The following is an 18,466-nucleotide window of genomic DNA, read 5'->3' as shown; positions in this document are numbered from 1 at the left end:
AATGGAAAAGGAAGTACATAATGAGATGATGCTCAGGCAAGATGTTCACTGAAAGTGAGCAATTATAGCAGTAAATATAAAGAGCTTCTGTGGTGAATGATATTCTTATATACTAATTATCCTTATATCAGTTACACAAAAAAGCAATGTTGGGATTTTAGAGCGTGTTTGTGTGTGTGTGAGTGTGTGTGTCTCTGCGTGTGTATGTGAGCTCCTGAAATGTGCTGAGTTTGATGCATAACAATGCTGAGTGGGCAGTTATAGATGTTACACACACCAGCCTCTTACCAAGCAAAGCTTTTCTGAATCCCCCCCCCCCACCCCACACACACACAGACGCCTACAGACACGCACACAATAGCACACACACATTCACACACAAACGCACACAGACACGCACGCACAGATGTACACAAACACACACACAAGAAAAAACACACATGCTTGAACACACACAAGAACACATACGCACGCACGCACACGCACAGGTACAGACACAAGAACACGCGAAAGAACACGCACAAGAACACGCACAAGAACAAGCACACACAAGAAGAGGCACACACACAAGAAGAGGCACACACACAAGAAGAGGCACACACACAAGAAGAGGCACACACACAAGAAGAGGCACACACACAAGAAGAGGCACACACACAAGAAGAGGCACACACACAAGAAGAGGCACACACACCCACAGCCAGACTTCTATCACTGTCACTTACTGTTTCTTGGCCTCTTCAAATTTCTGGATGAGTTTACGCAGGCCGCTGTTCTTAAAGCCCTGACAGTGAGCTGCTGGCGCACCGATCGTCACCACATCGTATGTGTGATCTAGACACACACACACCATTGCACAGTCAACATTACACAAAAGCACCAACATATTCCAAAACACATTTAGTAATGACAAGCTAAAGAATCTTACATAATGCACAATATATATGATTTGACGAATTCAAACCCACACGTTTTTATGTTCTACATTATAGATCAGCCAGTGCAGTGAAACAGATAGCTTGTCCAATTTAGGTCAGTGCTTTCAGAGACCTATGTCCTAAAAAGGAAAAGTGTGTGTGTGAGTGTGTGTCTAGGTCACACATTCAATGTGGTGACAATCGGGGGGGAGAGAAAAAGAGAGAGAAACAGAAAGAGAGGGCCATAATTCAAACGTGCCATCTTGAGATGATATGATTGTGTGTGTAAAGAATGAAGACTTATATATGCTGATGTATTTACTACCGTTTCCTCTGAGGAGGCCTAAAAAGAGAAACAGTCAGGTCTCTGAGTGTGTGTGTGTTTGTGTTTGTGAGTGTGCTGATTAGTGCTACTCACAGTTACGTACACAGTTTTAGTTTAGATTTTTTTGTCTATAGTTTTACTGGCAGTTAGTGTGTCTATTTCTCTGTATACTGAATGCTTGAATTTCCTCTGGGATCAATAAAGTGAGTGAGTGAGTGAGTGAGTGAGTATGTATCTAAAAGGATTTCTGTAAAAATCTGTCTTTGAAGCTTCGTTTTGTCTATTTTGGGTATTCCTGCAGTCAAGTACAGAAGGCTGATCTTATACGGCTGGTAATAACTGCCTGGGAGGCTTGCCAATACAGCTCCAGAGAGGACAGGCTTAACTAGATGGCTCTGGCAGTAGAAGCAAGGAGGAGAGCAGTGATGGGAAGAAGCAAGGTGGAGTCTCACCAAACCCAGAGTCATCCTGCACTCTCATCCTTTGCATATGGAGGTTAGTGGACATGAACTCCAACTTCCTGTCAGCTTTGAGGTTGCTTGCTTTGAATGAGGGGCCTGAAAGAGAGTGGTAGAGAGAGTTAGAGAGAGACAAAAAGTTTACATTCCGTAGTCAACTCCAAAAGGTACCATTTAATCCAAAAGACAGGGAAACTACTTCAATTTTCTGAGTATGTGTGAAAATAAATGGGATATTTGCACAAACCTAGGGTCAAAATTAACACTGATTTTCACACAAGCATTCATGATGAATGCACTTCCTGATAATAACCCACAGTCCTGAAGCTGGGAAAATGCTGGGAAAAATTCATGAGTTCTGCTAAATACCAGAATATTTTAGATTGAGTTTCAGAGTTTGAAATCAGAGCTTCAGTCTTCAGATTTACACGAACAGAACAAAAGATCCCACTCGAAATACAAACCAAAGAATGTTCAAAAGTTTTGCATAAAACAAAAAGTGAACTAAGATCTTCTACAGGTGTCTTCAACCATGTTAAACATAACAGGAAAAGATTCAAGTTATTCTCTCGAGGGAAGTCATCATATGTATGTAGGGGTGCCAATATTTTGGAACCAGTATTTTGCAGAAGTAAACTTTATCACACAAAGCACTATCTACTGTCTGCCCTATACATGCACAGATACCAACATCTGGCTAGTGCAGCTGCTGCTGTGTATCTAAACTGTAATTCTTACATATAATTTGTAAGGGTGCCAATACTTTTGGAGCTGACTGCATACATAATAATATGTCACATCATTGTTTACAGTTACGCCACACACCCTTGTAGTCTTGTAGGTGTTTCAGCATCTCCTGATAGGTAAGAATAACACTCTGGTACTGTGTTACGATCTGACGCCGGAGGTTCTCCCAACATGGAGATAATTCCCCCAACTCTTCCAGCTCATATACTCTGTGGACACACACACACACACACAGAAAGTGTCTAGCTATTTTTCAACACAGTGTATAAGTGAGTGTGTGCATATAGTCATGAGTTAAATGAAACCTTAACTCTGAAACACATTAAAATAGATTTATATTGAATTATTTGTGATGGGTTTAGCGATTCGATCAGATTGCTAATTTATTTGCCACACTGATGTCACAATGCTAAAGCACTTACAATGTTGTTTAATATTCAGGATGATATAGCAGACAGCAGGAATTAACACAAAACTATGCGGACTCTGCGATATTTGGAGAATCTGCGATTTTTCAAACAATTTTGTGCAGATTTGGACCAAGATGCATTATGTAAAGTTATCACAATGCCCATTTAGCTAGAAGTTCTGTGTGTAGTACATGAGTACAGCTAACACAGAAATTAATTACATATGCATTGTCCCTGGTTTGGGTTTACAAGAACAACCTGTGCTTGCAATAAAAACTCAAGTAGTTAAAAATAAATAAATAAATAAATAAATGGCAAAAAAAAAAATTAATTCGTTTTGGCCACAATAATTCCAGAAACATCCAAGTAGGGGCTGAATAGTTTATAGACATTTAAATCAAAGGAGCAAGAGCTTCTTTCATCACTTACCAATTTCCCAGTAACAGTGAATGAACTGAAAATGTAAATTTACAGCAAACATTGTACTTGATGTTCCAGAATGCAATACAACAAATGACACCAGAGACTTGATTCGGCTAGTTGGGTCTATGAAATGACAAGAGGGATGGTGTTGAATCTGAGCTTGGATGCTAGCTTGAAAACTGATGTTTTGGATGCTACTCTGTTTGAGCAGAGTGTACAGGTGAGATAGATGAAAAAACTGCTCACTATATCCAAAGTTTATACACTATCATTTATTATCATGTACACGATAACTTGTACGATTCCGTATATTGTGTTTGCCACAACATTTCAAGTGCCTCCTGAGATCACATTAATTATTTGTGTTTAGTTCAATCACAAAATCGTGATATCCTGGAAAGACCGTTTAAGACTGACAGGACAGAGAAATTGGACATATGTGTAAGACAACACGCTCCATCCACATCATCAAAACACCAACTGAAGGAACACCTTTTGGAAGAATTTGTTTTTTGTAATAATGTTTTTTATAATAATTTATGAGTCGTATCTACATGCTAACTTGAAATGAAATTGGGGGCATAAAAGCCTTTATTATCGTCAAATATACATTACAGCACAGTGGAATTCTTTTCTTTGCATATCCCAACTTAGGAGGGTTGGGACAGAGCAAAGGAGCAGGTATGACACAGTGCCCCTGGACCTTACTCACGGGCCCCAACAGTGGCAGTTTAGCAGTGCTGGGACTTGAACCCAGCATGTATTATCACATCCACAATAACAACACGTGTATCTGTCCATCATGTTCTCCACATGAACAGATTTTAAAAATGGATGTAACTGTTGATATGGTGAAGTTCAGCATCGATTAGGAAATGTTTAACTTTTCTGGAAGGAATCTGCAATGTCACCATCTTCAGTAAGGAGGGCTTTATTGCTTTTTGGCATCTCTGCAGCAAACCAAGCTGCATTTGTCTCGTCTTATTAATTTCAAGTGAAAAATGTGATGAAAATCTGAAGTGATTTTGAAAAATTGCAATCTCTTCTGATTACAAAATTAAATATTTGCATGAATTTCAATCACAAAATCAAGAAATTGTATATAGACTGTAATACTGAATATATAATTCTCCTCCTCAATCTGATCAACAACCAAGCAGCTTAACCACTTGAGCTGCCACTGCCCCTATGCTACTTGTTAGGATAGGTCATAATGTGAGCAACTTTAAATAATAATAATTTAAAAAATAAAATGGCACCCACATAAAAAAAAAAAAAACAAAAAAAAAAAAAAAAAAAAAAAAAACCTGAGGTGAGGTTTCACTGAGGTGTCAGAAAACATTTTTTACAGGGTGTCCCTTAAGTCGAGCACTGTTTGAGAAAAATATATGAATAAAACAGCAAAACAAATGAATTAATTTATAAAACATGCTCGATATCTCGATTATGCTCAAAATATTTAAGACACTGATGTAAATGTTTAATATCTAAAATATATTAAATATTCAAGACACCGCACTAGGTCCAGAATTAAAATGTAAGCAAATGTGTTATATTGACCTGCTCATGTTACCTGCTTTGTATAAAAGATCGGATTTTCCTCATGTCGAATCTCTTATATTGTTGCATGTGTTCAGATGAAAGCAAAAAAAGGAGACATACCATACTGCAAAAACTTAAAATAATACAAAAAATACAAAGAAACTATGAAATTCTACTTTTTACCCAAGTTGCTGCCAATAATGTCATTTATGATGAAAAAATACAGCATAAAACTATGAAAGAATGCAAAATATAAGCATTTTCACTTTTTGGACCTACTATACGTCAACCATATAATCCAGGACGTGTGGGACACTCAGATTTGTAAGTCTGGTAAAGCAAATAATGTGGAAGCGTCTATGATTAAATATGACTACTATCTCATATAAGAGTATGTGTGTGTGTGTGTGTGTGTGTGTGTGTGTGTGTGTGTGTGTACCTGGCAGAGTCCTCTTCCAGCAGTAGTTTGACAAACTGTCGTGGGACGTTAAGAGACAGCACACTCTCTGCCATCTGCTCCAGAATGCGTAAGTGATTCCCGTCAGTTGTGGGGAGGCGGTACATACGAGACATGGTTCCCCCAAACACTGAGGGGAAAAAAAAACAGAGATGTTGGGGTCTTTACTCCTTAAATAAATTCTGCAAGACAGAAACTGTGCAGCTATGAGAGCAGTATTGACTGCAAGCTAAGTCACAGGGTTATAAAGTACCTTGTATTATCACATCCACAATAACAACACGTGTATCTGTACATCATGTTCTCCACATGAACAGATTTTAAAAATGGATGTAACTGTTGATATGGTGAAGTTCAGCATCGATTAGGAAATGTTTAACTTTTCTGGAAGGAATCTGCACCGTCACCATCTTCAGTAAGGAGGGCTTTATTGCTTTTTGGCATCTCTGCAGCAAACCAAGCTGCATTTGTCTCGTCTTATTAACTTCAAGTGAAAAATGTGATGAAAATTTACAATCTCTTCTGATTACCCAATTAAATATTTGCATGAATTTCAATCACAAAATCAAGAAATTGTATATAGACTGTAATACTGAATATATAATTCTCCTCCTCAATAAAGTCTTCATAAACATACTGTATAATTCAGACTGGTGACACGTGACCCAAATATCTTTCAATTTATTCTGATTAAATAAACAACTGTAACTCCCAGACAGAATCGAGTAACATCATCAGTAAATATACCATACTATTCACAGTTAATGGTACAAATAATTCTAACATACACCTCTACTTCATAAATATCTTCTATAACAGAGACTTCCATTGAGTTATCTTCTCTCTAAAGGATTTATCATCATCATCAGGAGAATAACATTTTCTTTGACACATCCTTATAGTGCAGTCGTAATCATTCCTTTGACCCAGTCATGGACAGAACAGTTAAGTGTAAAGTGTATACGTTAATTAAAAACTGAACTCGTACCTGATCTTAGGAAGGTGTCTTTACTTAAAGAGGCATATTTGGCTCGGATTCCTATCGATTCTGTCAGACTCTCATCGACAGAAAGGACCGTCTGTGGAGAAAGAAATAAAGCTCACACAAAGGTTCCCACTTTTCCCAAAATTTTCCCATTGGATATTTGGAACCCAAGGGAAAAAAAAAAGGTTTCTGGACAAAAGTGCAATGTTTCAAAGCAGAACCTGTCACTGTACCAAATGTACACACACACCCACACACACATGGGGGGGTGGTACTGTGTTTTGTGCTAATCTTATTACTCTGAATGTAGCTACTGAATCCTTGAATTTCCTTCTAAATCAATCAATCAATCAATCTGATACACTCTAAGGGAAAAAAGGGGTTTATTTTGGACATTTGATTAAGTAGGTCCCATTTACACACAATTCTAGAAAGTGTGTGTGTGTGTCCCACCCTGCCATTAATGGTGTCTGGTAGATGGGTTAACGGTAGCCGCTGCTCCCTCTTCTCCTCCAGCTGCCAGGCTATAACTGAGATATCACCCACACGCACATTCTCCGCCGAACTGAGGCATAATGAAATAACATTAACATCAACATATTCACTCATGCACTCTGCACCTGCTCATAAACAAATTCAACACAGAACAGAGTAACACATCTCCTCCTTAGTATTGCTTCCGACATTACTATACACTGATGATCTCTTTTTGAAGTATTTTTTTTTTTAAAATAAACTTCGCCAGAGCTGTATAAAAAGGGTCATACCTGAGAGGTAGGAGAAGTGTGTAGTTCTTGTCCTGCAGTAGTTCTTTCACTGTGAACATCGCTGAGCCTAATAAATACATCTACAAAAAGAGAGAGCAGCTTAGATGCATTTTCATGAAGTTGTGTTTCTAGTATGTTCTAAAAAAAATTATTTGAATAGGGTATTTGAATAGCAAAATTTTAGCTTCCTCAAAGTGCTGTACATAGAACCCTTTCTCATGAGGAAAGTCAGTGTTAACTTTCCTCCAGAGAGGCTTAATATTTCTAACTGCAATCTTCTTTTTTTTATGGAGATTATCGGAGAAACGGTGCTCTAAAATGAACAATAAAACAATAAAATAAATAAGATAAAATTAAATAAATAAAAAGTCTAGAATATTAACTTAAGGTCAGAGCTGGAGAGTTAGTCTTGCACCTTGGGACTCGTACATCTTCATGGATACACCAGATTTCATCACGATAGACCTTTAGGCACCTTATGATCGCTCTAAATAATACTATCCTATGCAGTGGTTATAAGCAGTGGTTACAAAAAGTAGAGAGAGAAAGGTCACACACAGAAGAGAGGAATGAAAACAGGATACAAGGAGGTAACTGCTTCTGAATTGAATTAAATTAAAAGGTGATGTGGTGAAGAATTTCTTGTCGAACAGATGATTGAGAGATCAGAGTTCTTTATTGACCAGATCACAACTGAGAGTTCTCATTGTGGAATACGTGACATCACCCAGTTGGTACAAACATTTGTCTGGCTTTAGACTTTGCACTTCTGCCCAATATACAAAGGCCAAATCCTTATAAAACGAAATAATATTCTGAAATACATAAGACCTGACACTATTTATTACACTAACAATAGTCCACATTTTCCACCTCTAATATAGGTGAATTTCTTAAAAGTGGTAGGACAAATGAACTCTGAGTTACTGATCAGAAAGTTGAGAGTTCAAGCTCCAATGCTGCCCCTTGGCTGTGATATGTGAAGAAAAGTATTTCTATGTTTTAATATACAGTATATGTGACAAATAAAGGCTTCTACTCCTTATTATGTGCTAATTTCAAACAAACATACAGCCTTCTTTCCATGTTTGTGTGTGTTTGTGTGAGCTTCTGACCGTGCCCTGTGAGCGGTCCTTCACATCATACACAGAAAGTTTGATCTGAGTCTGCTGATTGATGAAGGACTCCTGGAAGAAGGCCACACTGCTTAAGAAGCTGGGATTCATTGTGCCCTGAAAAACAATGACCACACTCAACAAGACTGGCCAATTAACCGGGAACTAATATCTAAACCTCCTGTTCTCAATGAATTCATGTTTATAGATCAACATTATATCCAATTGGATCATTAGGAAAACCTTTGCATTGGTTAATAATAAGTATAGTTAATAAGTATTATAAACTCCACACACACGTTAAATGTTAATAATAATGAAAAATGTTAATAATCTGCTTATAGAAATCTTCACCATAACATATCCTTTTACATACGTTTCTTTATTCAACATTTACGTATAATACAATTTTACTACTAAATAAAACAAATGTATGAGCTGCTGTTACAGAAAACAAACCAACACCTTCTGGCCAATCAGAATTGAGCATCCACAATGTGTTTGTATTACTGCTTTCAAATTCAATAAGTAATTCTTGCATCCTTATATTAAACAAGTCGTGAATGATTAAAAAGTAAGAATCAAAGAAAGATTTTTCTTCAATCCATTTACTGACCCGAAAGTCTGAACCCAGATCACGCAGAACTTTATAAAGGTTGTTTTTAGTAAATAATTAAATCATATCAAGGGAATTCACATTGGGATTCACAGCATTCAAGAAACAGGTGGCAGCTGAAAAACCTCATTCTCACTGATTTGCAATTAAACAAGGGACAGAGTGTTCTTGCATCATAAAATATAAGAGCCAATCAGGACCCGGGATGCAAATTCAACAACATACAAAAGTCAACAGCATGCTACAATTGTGTGCTTCCAGCTTTGTGGCTATGTTCTTCAATTCATTATCTAAAATAATAAATTGTGTGATCGGAATATCACTGAATATTCGCAGGTTATCATAGTTAAGGTGTGCATTGGAAAATGTGTACAAACTGTCATGGAATTTTGAGAGACAGCACACACTCTACCATCTGCTCCAGATTGCATAAGTGATATAACTATATAGGAGATAATTATAAATGCTCATCTGTTATATAAGAAATCTGTGTGAGGCCACTTGAATTACCTCGATAATCTCCGTCTGTGCATGCTTGGTCCAGAAGGCTTGAGGTGGAGTTGTACAGCTCACAGTCACAAAGCTGTTGGGTTTACGGTCCAAACACGGTGTAGTCAGCTCACTGCAGGCTACACACACACACACACACACATCAAGGTCACAACAGGGTGAGATTTTTCCATAAAGCACCCAGTATATACAAAACAGACAAGGCTGCATCACTGCTTACTGGGCTGTATTTAGAGAGACAGACAGCAGAGCAGAGAGACTTTAAACTGCAAGAACATAAGCTCTTTGCCAGGCACTCCTATTGACCTTCTATATACACACACCTGCGATATTCCCTTCTGGACAGCCTCACGCAGACTGAGGTTTAAAAATATTTCTGAGCACTTCTGCCGCCATTAAAACTTATTAGAACAACACATACCAGAGAGACGAGCCAGGAGTCACGGTTAATGGGTAAGCTAATACCTGAATCGTTGTGACCTTTGTGATGCAAATGAAGGTATAATTTCATAGTGATACAGAGATCATGTACTGACCGAGGCTGAACTCCAACACGGGCTCATCTGCGTCCTGACTGTTTCCTAGACGAAGAAGAAAAAGAGGTTTGTGAACTTTTGCTTTTTAGAATAAATAGTTTAAATTATCCTTGCTGTTCCATTGGGAAGAGGTTGCCTAGGAAACAGTATTTTTAAGGCAACTGTGTATGCCATTCATATACTTCAGAGTCAAAGGCAAAATTCATTCAAACATTCTTCATTCACAATTCTGTTCTGGTTTTAGCTGCTTAGGTGTTGCACGTGTGCTAAAGATGTGATAGCACACTTTATTGTTTAAAAAGACTGGAGGCCAAAATAGGGGTTAAAAAAACAAACAAACAAAAAACATCTGAGCAATTGAACGTTGCTATAACAATTAGGCATTAGTTTTTAAATATTTATAATTTTTTCATATTTATTTGCTCTCTGACTTAAGACAGCAAAAAAGAAAAAATATTTAGACATGCAAAGTATTTGTTATAATTTTTAAGGGTATCTTAATTGAATCAATTAGTCATTTATGGTCCCCTTCTCGATATAATGTAGCACTATAGCTATCCGAGAATGAGCTACAGCTCATATAGCTATCTGAGAATGAACTGGGACCGACCCCATAAAATGTTTTAGTATGCTAGCACACTAAAAAACACACACATCAATGCAGGCATTTCCTTTGCCTCCACAGAAGGCATAAAAATGATCCATATAATTTGACAAAGCATGATGAGGTACATTCTGCTACTAGGCTAACATTACGCTAACATTAGCTTGCTATAATTGCTAATGCCAAGACTAGCATGAATTCCAGTAGATACATATTGGCTAGGCATAAAAGTAAATTCTAGCTAATAGTAAATATAAATTTTTTTCATTACTTATCATTTTTCACTTCGTTTAAAAATTTTGTTCATTATCAAACTATGTAGAGTTAGCTGTCTGTAAGACTAGCAGCCGTACAGAGACTGAGTAATGGAAGAGCTATGCCACAAAAATGTTGCTTTTTCAAATAAGTAAAATGTATTAGGTATTATGTATTAAGTAAAAAAAAACATAAAAAAACAAACAAAAAAAAAAATTCACACAAAAACATGCTGGTATCATACATAATATAACAATTAGTTGAATTTTTTGCTAAAAATAGCAGCATTTGTGTTTCACTTGAGCACACTTTTTGGCTGAAAGTAAGATTATGACACAAGACCTTGTCCTATACTTTCAAAGATTTGTGCACTTTTGATGTTGAAAGGGGATTTTAATTAATGGCACATTTTTGTATTATTTTGAAAGTGATTATACATTCTAACATGCATTTAGGAGTTGCTTTATCTGTGATTAATGAGACGGAAATGCCGCTAAATGTCCATTGTGTCTATGAAGACTGGCCTACATTTGAATGCATTCAAATACTAAATAACTACATTTCAAATAAAACTTAACAATTTTATCAATTTTATGTAACCATTTTCATTCATTCATTCATCTTCTACCGCTTATCCGAACTACCTCGGGTCACGGGGAGCCTGTGCCTATCTCAGGCGTCATCGGGCATCAAGGCAGGATACACCCTGGACGGAGTGCCAACCCATCACAGGGCACACACACACACACACACACACACACACACTCTCATTCACTCACGCAATCACACACTAGGGACAATTTTCCAGAGATGCCAATCAACCTACCATGCATGTCTTTGGACCGGGGGAGGAAACCGGAGTACCCGGAGGAAACCCCCGAGGCACGGGGAGAACATGCAAACTCCACACACACAAGGTGGAGGCGGGAATCGAACCCCGACCCTGGAGGTGTGAGGCGAACGTGCTAACCACTAAGCCACCGTGCCCCCCTATAACCATTTTCAAAATTCCATAAATCAAGATCAAAGGCTTAAAAATGATCATGAGAGAGCATTATGTAACAGAGTATATTTTCTAGCTATTTCACATATTAGAGATTTTTCAGTTATTTCTAGATATTCTGTATAAATTACTGCAAAGGGGTCTGACCTGCCAGCGCCAGGCCAAGCATCTCAGAGGAGATGTCCATCGTGGAAGCTCTGTACACAGACCATGGACGCTGTCGATCTTTTACAGACATCGTGCCAAGGTGTGTGTGTTCAAGCTGGAGAAGTAGTGGTGAAGAAGCACACACCTCCTCCAAGCACACACTCCTCAGGGCAGTCTTGGGGCAGCTTACTTCTCAGGCAACTGAAAGAAAAAGTGAGTGCAGACAAAGAGAAGAATGAAAATAAATAAAAAAAATACAATGCACTACAGTACAATGAACAATACAAGACAAAGAATCGCTTTTCTGAGTTAAGGTAAAGGCTCAAACACAGACACACACATATTTGTCTCATACACACCCACACAAACGATGGGACAATTTCAAGTGATGACATTGTTATTTTTCTGAAGTAGAAGAGGATGTTAGAGATCCCTGGGGAAAACCATTCAGATACAGGCCGAACAATCAAAACCCAACAAGATATAATACAAGCTCTGGATCAAACAAAGGATTCTGGAGCTGTGAGAGGGCAAAACCACCCATTGCTCCACCATGCCAGCCTTGATTTATAGACATTATAACAATCATCAATCAGTTGTTGGTACGGTCACATCACTAGCAGTAAACTTGAGCAAGTAATACCCACTACTGTTCAATGTACAGTAGAGCAAATCTGTACATTTGCCATTTTTACAATGTAATCTAGCTCTGCATTGACTGCATTCCCATAATGATCTGCTAATTTGTACTCTGAGAACGTTCAGTGAGCTTGTTAACAGAATTCATCTGACTGTTAAATGAGCAACTGTATGACGAGGTAGTGTAGTTCAGAGATCCTGTTCACTTAACTGTTCCTGCTCAACAACCATTATTGCTCATTATTAATAGCTCAGGCCATTGCGGCATGCTTTATAGCAACTCATTTGTCTATTTATGTATTAATAACGTACACTGTTTCTCAATATGTTCTCATGATGAGGACATTAGAAAGAAGAGTGAAGGTTTATCAGTTATTTTAAGAATGAAGGCAGTGTTGACAGGTAAAACCCAAAGATCAAACCAAGAGTAGACATTCGGGACTATAAACTGTTTAAACACTCAATCTAACAGTTCATACCTGGGCACCAAGAAACACCTGACTGTCACACGATCCAAATTCTTTATATATATATTTTAATCACTTGGAAAATGGGTGGGTTCAAACAAAAGGCACCATGTTCTAAATTTTTAACACATATAGATTTAAATACTTTAAGAAATAAAATCCAAAATGCTGATCTACTTTTGGATGAGTCTGTATTTTTAATGAATGGTGTGAGACAAGTCATCGAGTCCATATTCAGCTTTAGGTTCAACTTGAAGTTCACCCGACCTCAAAGCTTGAGCTGCTTCAACACAATGTATTTAGCAGTCTTTTAGTGCACTATTATTAGTTGATTAGCTGAATGCTGCAAACAAATATTCATTTTTCAACTATAACATTTAAAATACTGTGTGTAATTAATTAACAAAATAATTCTGAATTGTAGAGGGCACGGTGGCTTAGTGGTTAGCACGTTCGCCTCACACCTCCAAGGTTGGGGGTTCGATTCCCGCCTCCGCCTTGTGTGTGTGGAGTTTGCATGTTCTCCCCGTGCCTCGGGGGTTTCCTCCGGGTACTCCGGTAAAGTGTGATAAAAAGACATCACATAAGTCACATCTATCGAGACTTGTATGTCTTTTTATGTGAGACACTTACCTAGTGTAACTAGATCCTTAAACTTGATTAAGCTGCTAGCACTATTTCAGCCGAGTTATTTATGTATGAAACCATAACACAGTACTGGCAGCACACACTGGGACTTTTAATTACTGAGTGAGCTAGCTAATCCATTTTTATTTGTCCATCCTGATGGTCTGTATCAGAATTAAAGCAAACACTAGCGTTTGGGATACAGAGGCTTTGTCTAAATAACAGAGTCCAAAAAAGTTCCAAAATGAATCGGAGACCTTGCTGAAGCCACAAATTCAAAATCAAACAACAAAGTATGCAACAGTATTATTATAAAGGCTGACGTCTAAACCAGCGAATATCTTAGGACATAACAGTGCACAAAACAGTTCTAAACAAGTATCAACACTGCATTAACATAAATATATGAGATGAGTAACTCCATCTTTATGAAGAGAGGATGATGAATATAGCTAGTCTTTCAAAGCATCAGAGTCCTCTGAGTCAGGCATGACTAGCAGTGCAGTACAAGTGCAACACACACACACACACACACACACACACACACACACACACACACACAGAATTAGTCATGCACAAATACACCATTTGCACCCACACACAACAAATGCAGCATTATCACCACATGTATATTTCTTCTGTTAATGGGTGTGAGGTGAACCATTTCCAGTCGAGCAAGTTCTTATCATAGAGGTGTGATAAGTAATCAGAGATATGGAAGGAAGCACATTAGGACAGTTTATAGTCCCCTTGTTTCTCCATCTATTTCTATTCAATCTCTTTTTCATAGAAAGTGAAAAGCAGGAACCATTTGGTCTAATCAGAGGTAGTGAATCCATCTATTCGATAATTCCCTGATTGTGGCAATGGAAAGAGTCCTGCTGGTAGGTCTGTGTGTTGTGTCCCACACTGTTTTGCTAGTTGGCCATGTAAAAGCACCATCTGACCATGCTGAACGAGCAAGTTCATGATTTGCTGTTGAGCCTACTGAGTCAGCTCAGAAAGAAAGAAGCAAACAAATAAGGCTCTCGAGTTGCCTGACACAAAATGCCTTTTGTCAACATTTTTAACTTCTCAAAACTAAGTGAAATACAGCTTCACTTTTAGAACAATACCTTACAGTTAAACAGTGTAGTGTATAACGAAAATAAATATGATACCCAGACAATGAAGAACACCTTTATTTACCACCACAGTCGGGCATAAACATATGAATCAGATTTTAGTACTTACCCTAAAAAGCCACATATATGAGAAATCACAATAAAAATGTGGTATGGTTTGTTATGCCCTCTTTATAGGAAGAGTTGTTCACAAAATCATATGTATATAGTTTACACTATGGGATTCACGAATATAAATTTTAGTGAACTAGTTCTAGAACAGCAATTAGTGCTTCAAGCTTTACTTTAATTAACAGCAATACACAGGAAACAAATTACATTTCCAGCTTAAATGCCTTTAGGCTATACTATTACAATGAAAAACAAAGAACTGTACACTCAGTATACGCTCACTGAACACTTTATTAGTAACTTTTGTAACAAAATTTTGTAATTGTCCTTAAAGTGTCCATGTGCTTACATTACATAAAATCATGATACATGCCAGAAGCTTCCAATAATGTTCGATGTTCAGGTAAATTATCAACCAGCAGAATAGGGAAAAAATTATAATCTGAGTGATTTTGGCAGTGACATGATTGTTGGTCCTTGACAGGCTGGTTTGGGTGTTTTTGCTGATCTCCTGGGAATTTCTCACACTGTGGTTTTTAAAGTTTAAACAAAATGATGACTGAAAGACCTTGTTGATGAGAAAGGTCAACAAAGAGTGTGGGTTATCAGCATCCTGTGGAATCCATGCTACAAAGAATTGAGGCTGTTTTGAGAACAAAGTGAGGTGCAGTAATTTGTTTAATCTTTGTTTTTGAGCGAATGTTTTATGAATCGTTTTTGTTCACTTCCATATGCACTGACTCATATTTTTCGTTCACTTCATTCCTGCCATGGGAAAACACATTACTGCTTTTTAAACACAGTATTAGAGTTAAACATGGCATTTGCTGGACATACTGAATGAAAGCACCGCTGTTGAGTCTGAATAAGAGTGATACTGATTCTGTATGAACTGGGACACATGATTCAGTATAAATTGAAGAAACTAGTTAGTGGATGATGTGATCGAGCCAGATATGACTCTTGCTGGTTCAACTACAATAGAGATGTTATTAAATGAATGTAGCACAAAGCATAATCCCAAATTATGAACATGTAATGACTGATGATGACACATTTGGTGTCTGATCTAAAATATATATTTATATATATAAAATATATTTTTTAACCTACTCAAATCTCAGAAAATTTGTAGAAATTTTATAACACTGTGGTGGCAGATACAAACAACCCACAGATAACTGATACATAATTTACATATCACCGAAAAACACACACACATACATATTTGGCATTTCCCCTTTAAGAAGCGGGAGAGTTAGTTAGTTGGTTGATGCGTTGTTCCTGTGCAGGAAGTTTAATAAAAATAAATACGACCATTCTGTTCACATGCAGCAATCCTGTCTCCGCGTATCTTTGATAGCTTACAAAGCTACATTGGTGACCCCGACGTAGAACAAATATCTTATTTGTGATGTCGACGAATGCTGTATCTCTGAAGCTGCCGGAGTTTTGGGAGCAACAAGCGGCCGTATGGTTCGCGCAAGCCGAAGCTCAGTTCGCCTTACGGGACATAACCGCGGATGACACGAAATACTATTACGTCGTCGCAGCCCTCAGCAGCTCCACGGCCGCGCGGGCGATCAGCATTTTGGAAGATCCCCCGGATCGGGATAAATATTCTACACTAAAGGCATATCTGTTAAAGACTTTCTGTTAATCAGAGACTGAGAGACTCGGACTCGGAGATTCACGGCCGTCCGAGTTAATGGACCACATGCTAGCGCTACTGGGTGAGCATAAGCCATGCTTTCTGTTTAAGGAGTTATTCTTGCAACAATTACCAAAGAATTTCCGTACCTCCCTCGCAAATAGTACTGTAGCTGATTACAGAGAACTAGCACAACTGGCAGATGTATATCAGACAGCATCACACAAGTGTACAGCAACTGTCTCAGCGATAGCTACATCCTTGTTTTGAGCACTGCAGCACGTGGTTCGGGTGAACGGCTAGCTCCCGCTGCACGGCAGGCTGCTGAACAGGGACTGTGTTTTTTTCACGCTCGTTTTGGGGCAAAAGCCAAAAAGTGCCGTCCTCCATGCACGTTCAATGGGAGCCACAATATGCCGACTGTCAGTAGCATAGTAGCTAACGACACTGCTTACCTACTGTTCATCACAGACTCATTATCCGGCCGACATTTCCTGTGTGATACGGGGGCAAAGGTTAGCGTCCTGCCTGCGTCAACAATGGACAGACACTTAGGCAAGGTTGGCTCACCGCTCGAGGCAGCCAATCAAGGCAAGATACGCACATATGGGAAGCGGCTAGTGCCGCTGTGCTTCAATGGACAGCGTTTTACGTGGGAGTTTGTGTTGGCTGATGTAAGCAGGCCCCTCCTGGGTGCAGACTTCCTGTGCACCAATGGCCTGTTGGTTGATGTAAAAAACTGCTGTTTGGTCACCACGGAAGGTTTCAATGTCTTACCTTGTTCAAGGAGCACCTTCTCCACGACCACTCTGTCCAGCGCATTGACGGTTGACTGTGAGTTCATCCTATTGCTCTGTAACTTTCCAAGTCTCACTAAACCCACTTTCTCCTCAGCAGTGGCCAGCCATGGAGTCGTACATCATATCTCTACATCCGGGCCACCGGTCTATGCCCGGGCACGTCGGTTAGATCCAGTGAAACTTGCAGTGGCCAAGGCTGAGTTTGCTAGCATGGAAAAAATGGGTATAGTGCGACGCTCTGACAGTCCCTGGGCCTCGCCCCTCCACATAGTCCCCAAAGCAGATGGTGGTTACTGCCCGTGTGGAGATTATCGCCGACTCAATGATGTCACCACACCTGACCGATACCCAGTTCCACACATTCAGGATTTTTCAGCCCGACTGGCTGGGAAAACAATTTTTTCGAAGGTGGACCTTATTCGAGGATACCATCAGGTGCCAGTCTTCCATGCGGACATCCCTAAAACAGCAGTGATAACACCGTTTGGCCTCTTTGAATTTTTACGGATGCCTTTTGGACTAAAGAACGCAGCACAAACCTTTCAGCGAATGATTGACTCGATCCTACGAGACATGGATTTTCTATTCGTGTACTTAGATGACATTTTAGTCGCCAGTGCGTCCAAAGAGGAGCACCTGACACATCTAAAATTGCTGTTTGCTCGCCTCGGCCAACATGGCTTGATAATTAACCCTGCCAAGTGTCAGTTTGGCCTGGCCGCTATTGACTTTCTAGGCCACCGGATCACAAGCGAGGGGGCAGTTCCTTTGCCAGACAAAGTCAACGCCATTACAGAGTTCCCTGTTCCACACACACCCAAATCACTGCAAGAGTTTTTGGGGATGGTTAATTTCTATCATCGTTTCATTCCTCGGGCAGCCCAGCTCATGCATCCTTTGTACAGGGCCCTCACAGGGCACAGCAAGAATGCACAGATTATCTGGTCAGAGGTGATGACCAAGTCGTTTGTGGACACTAAACTCGCTTTAGCCCAGGCAACCATGCTGTCTCATCCGATTCCAGATGCCCCCATTGCTATCACTACTGATGCGTCAGACTGCGCAGTGGGTGCAGTACACGAGCAGCTGGTAGATGGTGTTTGGCAACCCCTTGCATTTTTCAGTCGTCAGCTCCGCCTGAATGAGCAGAAGTACAGCACTTTTGACAGAGAGTTGCTCGCGCTATTCCTGGCAGTAAGACACTTTCGTTTCTTTTTGGAAGGACGGGTT

General features: G+C 39.1%; 1 protein-coding gene across 9 annotated transcripts in view; it reads right to left on the bottom strand.

Moving 5' to 3' along the window:
• Positions 1-18,466, bottom strand: part of inpp4ab (inositol polyphosphate-4-phosphatase type I Ab) — a 58,258-nt gene that overhangs the window by 22,986 nt on the left and 16,806 nt on the right. For all 9 annotated transcript variants that reach the window (XM_060868609.1, XM_060868612.1, XM_060868614.1 and 6 more), the window contains exons 2-12: positions 11,818-12,018; positions 9,809-9,853; positions 9,273-9,391; positions 8,147-8,263; positions 7,032-7,111; positions 6,718-6,829; positions 6,268-6,358; positions 5,262-5,409; positions 2,526-2,656; positions 1,695-1,799; positions 726-834 (exon numbers count right to left, since the gene is read on the bottom strand). In XM_060868609.1, the coding sequence (XP_060724592.1) occupies positions 726-834; positions 1,695-1,799; positions 2,526-2,656; positions 5,262-5,409; positions 6,268-6,358; positions 6,718-6,829; positions 7,032-7,111; positions 8,147-8,263; positions 9,273-9,391; positions 9,809-9,853; positions 11,818-11,908 (1,148 nt within the window). In that variant the 5' untranslated portion in view covers positions 11,909-12,018. The remainder of the gene's footprint in view (positions 1-725; positions 835-1,694; positions 1,800-2,525; positions 2,657-5,261; positions 5,410-6,267; positions 6,359-6,717; positions 6,830-7,031; positions 7,112-8,146; positions 8,264-9,272; positions 9,392-9,808; positions 9,854-11,817; positions 12,019-18,466) is intronic.

This window comes from Tachysurus vachellii, chromosome 4 (genome assembly GCF_030014155.1).
Source record: "Tachysurus vachellii isolate PV-2020 chromosome 4, HZAU_Pvac_v1, whole genome shotgun sequence".
Taxonomy (NCBI): Eukaryota; Metazoa; Chordata; class Actinopteri; order Siluriformes; family Bagridae; genus Tachysurus; species Tachysurus vachellii.
This window is presented reverse-complemented; position numbering and strand designations above follow the sequence as displayed.